General features: G+C 36.2%; 1 protein-coding gene across 1 annotated transcript; it reads right to left on the reverse strand.

The window, feature by feature from the left end:
- Positions 1-2,076: 2,076 nt before the first annotated feature.
- Positions 2,077-3,326, reverse strand: LOC108511992 (melanoma-associated antigen B10-like). Its single transcript, XM_017847052.1, is given in 2 exon segments — positions 2,077-2,973; positions 3,231-3,326. Coding segments are annotated over 2 exon segments (993 nt in total).
- Positions 3,327-12,410: the final 9,084 nt, after the last annotated feature.

Here is a 12,410-nt window from a genome sequence, read left to right on the forward strand (position 1 = left end):
GACCCAGGGGAAGGGTACAGTAATGTGAAAAAGTGCTGGACTGGACTCATGTGAAGGGACCAGGGCAGGGTCAGCTCTGGAAGAATCTGGGGCTAAGGGAGGGAGGACTCCAGGCCAATGAACCCTACAGACAGTCCCAGATTGTGTCTGAGTCTCATTCTCACCTTACTTTTTTCAGGCCTGCTTTTAGTGCTTCCACCATAGGATCTTTATTTTGATTGTCTGAGAGACATCTTGGAGTATTGAGAAGAGAAATAAATTAATAGACCCAAGATCTGCCTCAGGCTGGGAGGAGTGGAACAGTGTGAGCTCTAGAGGAATGCAGACCAGGAGTCTAGTCCCATCCTGTCACTTACTAGCTGTGGGAAGTAGACACATTACCCAATTCTATGAACATTGAGTTCTTCATTGGTGAAGTGGATTTGATAAGCCCTGTCCTCTAGGACTGTTGGACTATGTGTGATGTATGTAAAGCACCTGGTACAGTGACTGGTGTGCATTGAGACATTAAAAAGTGACATTTATTACTATGATTTTGTTTTTACTCTAGGTAATACCACCCCTTCGACTGGGATATTTTTGGTTTTGTTTTTTAATCCAAGAGAAGTAAATGTCCATGAAAATGCAGTGCTGTAGGACACAGAACACCAAATTAGCCAAAAATTCTCCCAAGAAAGAAAGAAAGAAAGAGCCTCAGTAAGTCTTCCTCCTTGTAGGGTATGTTTAATTTGGATGTTGGGGAATCCTCCCCATCTGGATGCACCTCTGTTTCTGGAATGTGTCAAAATCCAACTCTTTCTCTCCCTCTCACTTGCCCTTTGATCCAAACCACCCCTATTTTCATTCATTTAACCCCTATGAAAATATAGCCTTCCCTTAATTTTCCAAATTATAGTGAAATTAACCTAGTTAAAATGCCCTTCAGATGGACTCTCCAACCCAAGGCAAAAAGTGCCAGTACAATGGCCTCTGGGTATCCCACCTCCCTTGAGGGTATCACCCTTATTTCTCAGAAACTGGCTGGAGATGAAATACGTAGAACACCTAGTTTTTGCACTGGGACAATAGCACAGGGCATTTTCCATCCCTGCACTAGGTGGAGAACTAAAAGCCAAAAGCTAAAGGCAGTTCTCCATTCCAGACTGTGTCTTAACTCTGAGACACACCACCAAGGATCCTGCCCCTCTCACCACTCCCATACCCTCCTCTGATCTGCCACCCAGCTTAATTTAAAACTATCTCCCATTGAGGGACTTAAGGTTTTTCAAAGTCCCAAATTGCCTTGCCTCAGCGTGTTTACACTTGACTACTCTCCTGTGGACCTCCCCTTTTCCAGCCCCCTCCACTATATATTTTTTTCACTTGTCTTTTATGTCTTACACGGTATCTCACCGTATTCCTTATAGGATAGCTGCTACTGACTCTAAAATTTCATGAACATTGGCTTGGACTTCTTTTTCTTACCATCCCTGGTATTACTGTTGAGCTTTCCAAAGAGTAGATGTTCAACTAATGTTTGAGGAATAAAAAAGCTAGTGAACAAGAGGTCAACTTTATTAACTCTTTAATGCTTTCTACATTCTTGAATAAGCAAAGCAAATCTGGGTATATAACTTTTATTTTACAGAACAACAGAATAGAAGAAACGAGGAAATATAAGAGTTTACCACCTTTTACTTTTTTCTCTATTTCTTAATCCCAACTATTTTACTGCTGAGTATTTCACATTTCTAAGGAAATGCCTATTTCCATGTCATGTTTTTTCATTCCAGATCACTAAATAAGATGAAAGATTTCTCAATTTGTTTTAACAGATTAATAAAAGCCTCTTTAAAGTTTCATGAACAACCTTAAATATGTAACCAATATTATTCATGCAGCTAGATTCTAAAGCTAATTAACCTTTTATATAATAAATAACATTTGAAAACTTTCAACAAAAACAAAAGATAAGTGTACAAGTTACTCATGTAGAACAGGAATACAGATATGATATGTACTATGTTCCCTCTAACACCGCCTGGGCCTCCCACTACTTAAAAGATTGAGTGTTCTCTTCAAAGTGAGGAAAGTGCTTCATACTTCTCTAAGGGTGAAGCTGCTGGAATTAACCCTGTAACGTGCACTGGCCATGGCACTAGTAGGAGGCGTAGCTGCAAATCTGCCTCGGACTCTCTCTTCTTCATCTCACAAAGCTTCTTCATACAAAGATGGAAAGGAACTGGGGACAGTATCATGAATCTTGGCCAAAAACTCAAGGGCTCTCATCTTACTGGTTTCTGCATGGGCTCTGGGACCCCACAGAAATTCATACCACACAGGATTGCTGTTGAATACCTGCTGGCGCTCCAGGTATCTTTCCTTTATGAAATCTTGGGTGATAAGCTTCTTGGGCTCCCCATAGAAATAGTGGTTCTTTCTGGCATCTATCCCCATTACCTTAAGCACCTGCAAGATATCTTCCTCAGAGGCACAGTTGCCCTTCATAAAGATCACACACAGGATAGTCATCAGGAGGCCAGTCTTGGGCATGATCTCTTCACCACTCAGCCTTGCATCACAGGAGCGATTCAATTTGTTGATAAGAGCATAGTAGTGCCTGGTTGGATCGACTTCCTTCACAACAATGCCAAAGGCCGGCACCATGAGCTCAAAGGCCTTCTTGAGGATCTCATGGAAGTGCACCTTCTCCTTTTTGATGACATACTTTAGCATGTCATGCTTTGTTATGGGCTCCTTCATGTTGTACTTGTGCAGCAGGAACTGCACCAACAACATTGCCTTCTGGTCTAGAGGGGTTGTGCTCAAAAGATCAGTGGTTGGTGGTGCCTGGGAGGTGCTTGTTTTTTCCTCATCTTGGCTCTTGGCACCTTCATCAAATTTTGTGCATGAAACACTTGCAGAAGTACTGGTAGTGGATGGGGCTCTCTGAGGGCCCGGAGATTTGCTACTTGGCCCAGTACCAGGGGAGCTCTGGTGATTAACACCATAAAGAGGAGGGGAGGAAGTGGAGGGCCTTTCTTGCTCCGAATCATGTCTCTCCTCTGAACAGCCTAGGCTGGCTTCCTCAGACTACAGGTCTCATCTTCCTGAGACCCTTGAGGTGGAAGTCAGAGGGTATCTCATGCTGATAGCTCTGCTCTGGGCCTCCCAGGAGTGAAAGTAGGGCTGGGGCTCAGCACAAGCTGGGCTCCTTGCCTCTGGGGTAGGTGGTCCTGTCAGATTTCCACCTTGGGTGTTGGGGGAGGGGAGGAGTAGGGAGTTCGCCTGGCTTTTTCATTAAAGGCTTTATGGGAAATACCAACTCCGTGAAAGCTCTGGGTCATTTCCATACTGAAAACCTTGAGAATGGGTTAAAGTCTCAGGCTAGATACATATGGGGAAGCTGCATCCACAAAACAGCATTCCAGTTTTGGGTAGTTATTAAGCACAGCTTCTAGAATCATGCTGTTTCAGCCAACCCAAACTTTTGTGCTGTCATGATATTACCATATGGTACTGGCACACAGGGTCTGAGGTGCCATCTCAGATTGCACTATTCAGTGAAGCAGTATAAATTCATTGTCTCAAGGCACACTGGGAAGAAGCAAGGGCCACACTTCAAAATATTTCGTCCAAATAATTCTGTCATCTGCTTCTATTTCTGGCTACGGACCCTGTTTCCACTTGAGGGTATGCCCCCACTTGTTTCCCACATATAAGTAATGGTTCAACCCAATCTTATTGTCCCTCAGGAATTTCTCATTTTTGCTTCTTTGCTGCTGTTGATACTGTTCTCTCATTCTTTCTATAGTTTCTCCAGGGTTGATTTTGGAAAATATTAGCCAAATTCTGGTTGCCATCTTGAATGCTACATGTAAGGTAGTGTATTGGTCTGCTCAGGTTACCATGACAAAATAACATAGACTGTGTGGCTTAAACAACATAATTTTTTTTAATCTAGAAATTTATTTACCTCCAGGTTCTGGAGGTTAGAAGTCCAAAATTAAGGTGTCCTCAGGGTTGGTTTCTGCTGTGGATTCTCTTCTTGGATAGCAGACAGCTGTCTTCTTGTTGTGTCCTCACATGGATTCTTCTCTATGTTCTTGCAAAAAGAGAACTTTGGTTTCTCTGCCTTTTCTTAAAACCATTCTTTTGGATTAGGGCCCCACCCTTATGACCTCATTTAAACTTAATTATCTCCCTATAAAGGTCTTATTTCCAAAAAATGTCATATTGGGCATTAGGGCTTCAACATACGAATTTTGAGGAGGATACATTCAGTCCACAGCTGGCAGTGAATCTGTAAATAATTTAAGGAGGATTGGCATCTTTATAATATTCTTTTCCCCATAAGTGAACACAGGGCACTGATCTATTTATTTGGGATTTTATAGTTGCCTCCAAAAGATGGTGTACATTTTGTTAGGTTTCTTTTAGGCAAATTTGGATATTTGCTGCTATTATGGTTGAGATATTTTTCTATTATTTGTTCTTATTACTTATTGATTTTGTATGGCAAGGCTCCTGAGTTTGCCATAGTGACACATACAACAGCTTTCTGAAGTCTGTTTGTTGAGTATTTTGTGCACTGGTTCCTGTGGATTTTCTAATTAGAAGAACATATTGTCACCATTTATTATCTCTGTCCTTTCAATATTCATACCTTTTATTTTAGTATTTTTATTGCTCTAGTTATGTATTTCAGTTCACTTTAAAACAGTAGAGATGCTACCATACATTTGTGTCCTGGTCCTCATTTTAATGGGGATGCTTTTAACATTTCACATTCCTGTAAGCTTTTTGTAGATTTTAGGAAATGGAAATCCTATTTCAATGTTATTTTGCTTTTTTTTTTTAACCATGAATCAGTGTTAAATATTTTTTTCCAAAGGCTTTTTCTGTACCCCAGGAAATGATCAAATGCCATTCTCCTCTAATCTATCAATGTAGATAAATCGCAATCAACCATTTTTCTCTAATGTTATATCATTTTTGCATTTCTTGGATACAGTCTACTTATTCACTCTTACGTTAAACATGCTATGAATGTATTTAGGATAGATGCCTCTGTGTGAGTGAAACTGGCTCATGTGATCTATTCTTGGGGTGTCCTTATTTAGTCTTTGTATTCAATAAAGCTATACACCAAACAAAAGAACATGAAACAAAATGACAAAAGCAATGATTACATGTTAAAAATGTTTAAATCCAAGTTAGACTTTAGATTAGTTAATCATATTATGCCAATGTCATTTTCTGCATTTCCATAATTGGACTATTATTACTCAAGTTGATATCTTCAGAGGGAAGTGGGAGAAAGACGCATAGTAACTCTCTGTACTATGGTTGCAATTTCCACTAGTCTAAAATAATATCAAAATAAAGGGTTTAAGGATTTTTGGTTTTAGCACCAACATACAAAGGGCTTAGGAGTTATCTCTCTTATCTTTACAACAAGAAATAGCTGGAAAAATTGAAAACCAATGACTTTCCTTGGACCCAACAGAGAACTGAGGTCAAAGGAATCACAGAGCAACTTGCTACCCTGAAATCTGAAGAGACAGGCACATTCAAATAATTACAGTTGTTTGCTTACCTGGAGCAGAAGCTACTGAAAGCCGTAACAGTGGAACCACTTAGTTCATTAGTAATATTGACAAATTGCTATAGGCTGAATGCAGACTAGTGTGAGATTGCAAAAACATCTAGGAGTTGCTATCACAGAAGGGACCACACTAATGCAGCCTTTCCCTCCAGGAACTCCACCAGGTTCTCAAAATGAGGACCTGAGAGAAATCCCCTGGTGGTTCTGGCAGGGGGAAGGAGAAGTATAACCATTATATAATCTTTCCAGATCCTTCCATATTACAGAGATCTATTCTCCAGAGTAACATAGAAGTCTTATCCCACCTAAAGGAATTAATTTCCACCCCACTATAGCTCCTTTCAGCCTTCCTGTCTTATGTAATAAAAAAAAAAACAAAAAACAAAAAACAAAAAACATAGTCAACATGGGACAAGGATTAAAAAAAAAATAGATTGGTAATGATGCAGCCAGGAAAAGAAGCAAAGGACTGGAGTGGGTGGGTGGGGTGTTATACTCTTGGAGGAGGGACAGAAGTATTTGTGATCATTCCCCCTAAAAGCAGGATTACTAAAATACTAAGATTTAATTTTTTAAAAAATTATAGAACACTTTCTTTTTCCTACATCCTACCACCACAGAAACAAGCCTCTAGTATAGTAACAGTGGATTACAGCTGAAAGATCTGCACACAGCTGCTCTCTGAGGACCAATACAAAGAGAAACCCTAAAGCAAAGAGAGGATAAAACAATCAAAGACACTAGAGGAATGTGAAGCCTCTAGTACCTATAATATAACAAACATTAAACACAAGCCAACTCCTAACCATGTTAATATCAATCATCACACTAAAAGCATATGTTCCCTAGTACCTAACACTGACATATGTCTGGCTTTCAACAAAAAATTATAAAGCATACCAAAAAGCAAGGAAGAAAACAATCTGAAGAGACAAAGCAGGTGTCAGAACCAGACTTAAACATGATACAGATGTTTAAATTATCAAACAAGAAAATTTAAATAGGTATGATTAGAATTTTGAGGGCTCTAATTGAAAAAACAGATAACATGCAAGACCAAACAGGGATTATGTTGGCAGAGAGATGGAGACTATAGGAAAGAATCAAAACTAAATGCTGGCAATCAAAAACACAATAAGAGAAATGCAGAATGCTGTTAACAGGCTTATTAGTTAACATGACACAGCTGAAGAAATAATGACTAAACTTGAGAATAGGTTAGTAAAAACCTCACCAAATGAAACACAAAGGGGAATAAAAAGAATTAAAATTAACAGGATATCCAAGAACCATGGGAAAATATAAAAAGGTATAAATACAGGTAATTAGAATGTCAGAAGGAAAATAAAGAAAGAATGGGGCAGAAAAAAATACTTGTCATGATAGTGTTGAAGGATTTTCTATCATTAGTGACAGACAACAAAGCATAGACGACCCAGTCAGCTCAGAGAACACCAAGCAAGATAAATAGCAACTCTAACAGATTATACCTAGGATATCATACTTTAACTGCAGAAAACAAAGACAGAAAAAATTATGAAGAAAGTGGACTGGAATTACTTTCCTACAGAAAACAAAGATTAAAATTATAGCAAAATTCTCATCAGAAGTCAGGCAAGCAAGAAGAGAATAACATGAAATCCTGAAATCCTTAAAGTGTTAAAAGACATAAAAGTTCAAACCAAGAATTCTGTATCTAACATAATTACCTTTCAAAGGAGAAGAAAAAGTAAAGACTTTCTTAGACAGACAAAAGCTGGAGCAATTCATTGCCAGCATACCTGCTCTGCAAGATGTTAACTTCATCATGCAGAAGGAAACTGATATAGGTCAGAAATGTGAATGAACATAAATGAGCATCAGAGAAGGAATAAATGGGGGTAAAATGAAATATTTATTTTTTGTCATTCTTAACTTTAAAAATTATTGCTTTAAATCATTAATAGCAGCAATGTATGGGCTGATTATAGCATATGGATAAGTGAAATGAATGACAACAATGTTACAAGGGATGGAGGGAGAAATTGGAAACCTACTGTTATAAGGAATGTATACTACATGTTAAATAGTGTAGTGTTATTTGAGTGTGGGCTTAAATTATTTAAAAATGTATATTGCAAACACTAGGAAAACCACTGAAAAAATTTTAAGTATGAGGTGTTTATCAGGAGAAGAGATTAAATAAAATCGTATAAAATGCTCAAGTATAACCAGACAATGAAAAAAAAAAAAAAAAAAAAAAAAAGGCAAAAAAAAAAACACCCCGATGCAACAAACAAAAAACAGTTATAAAAGAATAGATTTTAAGGCTGGGTGTGGTGGCTCACGCCTGTAATCCTAACACTTTGGAAGACTGAGGCAGGCAGATCACTTGACCTCAGGAGTTTGAGACCAGCCTGGGAAACATGGTAAAACCCTCTTTCTACAAAAAATAGAAAAATTAGCTAGGAGTGGTAGTTTGCACCTGTAGTCCCAGCTACTTGTGGGGCTAAGGCAGGAGAATAACTTGAGTCCAGGAAGCAGAGGTTGCAGTGGGCCAAGATCACATCACTACACTCCAGCCTGGGCGACAGAGTGAGACCCTTTTAATACAACTATATTAATAATCACTTTAAATGTGAATGCTCTAAACACAATAGCTAAAAGGAAAAATGTGTCAGATTGGATACAAAAATATAAAAGATTCAACCATATGCTGTTGATAAATCTACTTTGTATACTCACACTCAGGTTAAAAGAAAAGGGGTAAGGGATTTTTAGGGCAGTGAAACTATTCTGTATGATACTTTAATGGTGGATACATGACATTATGCATTTGTCAAAACCTGTAGGACTGTACAACACAAATAATGGATCCTAATGTAAATGATGGACTTTCGTTAATAATAATCTATCAATATTCATTCGTTAATTGTATTAAATGTGCCACACTAATGCAAGGCGTCAATAATAGGAAAAACTGTGTGTGACAGGGGAAGGGGTAAATAAATGGAAACCATATTTCTGGCTCAGTTTTTCTGTAAACCTAAAACTGCTCTAAATGTAAAATGTATAAGTTTTTAAAAAGCAAAGAAAATTCACATATATGTAAATAACCAGCTTACAGTATTTGAACTAAACTTGTACTATAATTGAACTAAAACACATTGGATTCACTAATTCCTTGTCTTATTTTTAGCACAGAGTCCCTGTACAATGGTTATCGCCCACAACTTAACAGCTCCAGATCATCTGCCACACCTTCCTTGTCCAACATTCAAGGGTTACCTTAGAACACCCAAGATCAGGCCAACAATTTAGAAGTGATGACTAGTGACATCTATTAATGTTCCACAATGCTGTCTCCTTCAAGAAAGTGTCCAATGACCTCCTCACTTCAAAAAAGGGTCACCTGTAGAAAAGGAAGGAGTTTTGAGATGATGTGATAGATTATGTTGTTAACAACATATCTCTCAACTGGCTGGTAGGTTCCCTTTATTCTCAGCTGACTTGAGTCTCAGAATGCTCAAGACCAAGGTGCGGGGAAGAAAAGGATAAGCCAGGAAATATACCAAGCTGAACATAAAACACAGCAAACTTGTCCCTTTAGCCAATGCATGGTACAGTCAGCCAGATGACTTTCTTTGATGTTGAAATTAACCTGCTAGGCAAATATGGTAGGCAGCTGGAAATGGGTCTTCAATTGTAGTCATTTCCAGCTAGATAAAGATCTTTAACATTTTTGGATTAAGCAGTTAAGTTCTGTTGCTTATCTGGCTGTCAAGAAAAGAATGACAGACTTGTCAGAGTCTAGTCAGAACTCACTTATGACATTTATGATTTTATTCTATGATCATTGTGTTGCTACTGTTACTGTATGACTCTAATAAATAGAAAAACATTCATGTAGTCCATAGTATGAATTGATGTCTGTTCCACTGCTCTTCATGGTTTGCCTTGTAATGCATGCTTGTAAAACTTGATTTTAGCTTTAAAAAAAAATTCTCATGTAGGAATACTACTTTGAAATTCAATAAAATATATTTTATAGTAAGTCAGTTTAAAAAAAGTAAAGGGATGGAGACAGACATACTATAACAACACTAATCAAATAAAAGCTAAAATAGCTACACAAATTTTAGACAAAACAGATTTCAAAACAAGGGAAATTATCAGGGACAAAGAGGGAAATTATGTAATGATAAAGGGGTCAGTTCCCCAAAAGGACACACTAACTCTAAATGTGCATGCATCTAACAGAGCATCAAAATACATGGAGCAAAATTGATTGAAGTAAAAGATACAGTATTACAGTATATTTAATACATTTTCAGTAATTTATAGACAGCAGACAGAAAATCAGCAAGGATATACATGACATGAAGAGTACTAATAACCAGCTTGACTTAACTGACATGATAGAGTATTCCAACCAACAGCAGCAGAACACACATTATTCTCAAGCTCACCTGTGACATTCACCAAGTAGACCACATTCTAGGCCATAAAACACACAGTAACAACTTTTAAAAAAATACATAAATTGCACAAAGTATGTTCTCGGATAACAGTATAATTATATCAGAAATCAATAACAGAAAGATAGCTGGAAAGTTCCCAAATATTTGTAAATTAAACAGCACACTTCTCCACAACCCAAAGGTCAAAGGAGTTTCAAAAGGAATTTAAAAATATTTTGAACTAAATAAAAATGAAAATCCAAATAACCAAATATTGTAGATTGCTGCTAAAGTAGTTTTTTAGAGAAATTTAGAAGATCAAATTCATGTATCAGAAAAGAAGAGATATCTAAAGTAAATAACCTAAGCTTCTACCATAGGAAATCATAAAAGAGGAGCAAATGAAAATAAATAGAAGAAAGGGGATAACTTTTAAAAGAAGCATAAGTAAAAGAAATAAAAATACAGAGCAGAAATAAAACAAGAAAACAATAGAGAAAAGCAATAACATTATCAAAATAATCAAATAAACTATTGGCCTCTAGCCAGGATGATCAAGAAAGAGAGAGAAGACATAAAGTACCAATATCAGGAATAAAAGGGGGTCATCACAACTCACAACTGATCTTATAAACATTGAAAAAGTAATAATGGAATACTACAAACAATTCTGCTTACATATTTGATAACTTAGATGAAATGAGTCAATCTCTTGAAAGACACAAACTACCCAAATTCACATGGGTTGAAATAAATAACCTGAACAGTATTGTATCTATTCAAGATATTTAATCAGTAGTTTAAAACTTTCTTTAAAAAGAATCACCAGATGCAGATGGTTTTTTTGGATGAATTCTACCAAGCATTTAAGGAAGAGAAAGTACCAATAATCCACAATATCTTCTAGTAAATAGAAGAGACAAAATTCTCAGTTCTTTTTATGAGGCTATCATCACTCTAATACCAAAGCCAAATAAATACATTACTAGAAAAATAACAATACTCCAATATCACTCATGAATGTAAAAAATATCTTTCATAAAATATTAGGAAATAGAATACAGAAATATGTAAAAAGAATGAAACACATCATGACCAAGAAGGGCTCATTCCAGAATGCAAGACTGAGTCCATATTTGTAAATCAATCAATGCAATTCATATTAACAGATTGAATATAAAATAAATGTGATTACATCAATAGATGCAAAACAATAATTTGAAAAATTTAATACCGATTTATACTTAACACATCTAAAAATTAATAATAGAAGGGAACTCCCTTAGTTTGATAAAGGGTATATGAGAGAACTTATCACTAACACCATACCTAATGATGAGAAAATGAATATTTTCCACCTAAGATTGGGAATGAGATGAGGTTGATTTTTCATTATTCCTATTCAATATAATACTAGAAGCCCTATTTAGCATAAGACAAGCAAAATAAGTAAATAAAAATTATACATATAGGAGAAGGATAAATAAAAATTGTCTTTTTTGCAGAGGAAATGATTGTCTATGTAGAAAACCCAAAGAATCTAAAAAAAACCCTTTCTGAAACAAGTAATTATAATCACTTTACCATTTACCAACAATAAAGAATTGGAATCAGAAATTAAAAAGCAAAAATATTTACAATCACACAAAAATACTTAGGTATAAGTCTAATAAGATATGTACGGAATCCATATGCAGAAAACTACAAAACACTGATTAAGGGAGATTTAAATAAATGGAGCAGTACTTTCTGTTCCTGGAATGGAAGACTCACTATTGTTAGGATGTCAATTATTTCTAACTTGATTTATAGACTCAATGCAATTCCAATAAAAATCCCAGCAAGTTTTTTGTAGACAGCAACATACTGACTCTGATATGGTGTAACAAAGATCTTAGAATAGCCAACACAATACTGAATAAGAACAAAGTTTGAGGACTCATACTACGTGATTTAAAGGCTTAATATAAATCTACAGTAATCAAAACAGTATAGTGTTAGTGAAAGAAAGAACAAATAGAATGGAGAATAGGATGCCCAGAAATAGGCTCACACAAATACAGCAAACTGATTTTTCACAAAGGTGCAAAGGCAAATAAATGGAAAATGATCATTTTTTCTCAGCAAATAGTGCTAGAACAGTTGGATATTCATGTGGAAAAAATTTAACTTAGACACTAAACTGAGACCTTACACAAAAAATTAACTCAAAATGGATTATAGTCCTAAAACAAAATGCAAAACTATAAAACTTCTAGAAGAAAACATAGGAGAAAATCTATATGACTTTGGGTTTGGGAATGAGTTTTATTAATATATACAATACCAAAAGCATAATTAATAAAAGAAAAAAACACTGATAAGTTGGACTCTATTAACGTTAA

The sequence above is a fragment of the Rhinopithecus bieti genome, unplaced genomic scaffold (assembly GCF_001698545.2).
Source record: "Rhinopithecus bieti isolate Rb0 unplaced genomic scaffold, ASM169854v2 scaffold_29911, whole genome shotgun sequence".
NCBI classification, from domain to species: Eukaryota; Metazoa; Chordata; class Mammalia; order Primates; family Cercopithecidae; genus Rhinopithecus; species Rhinopithecus bieti.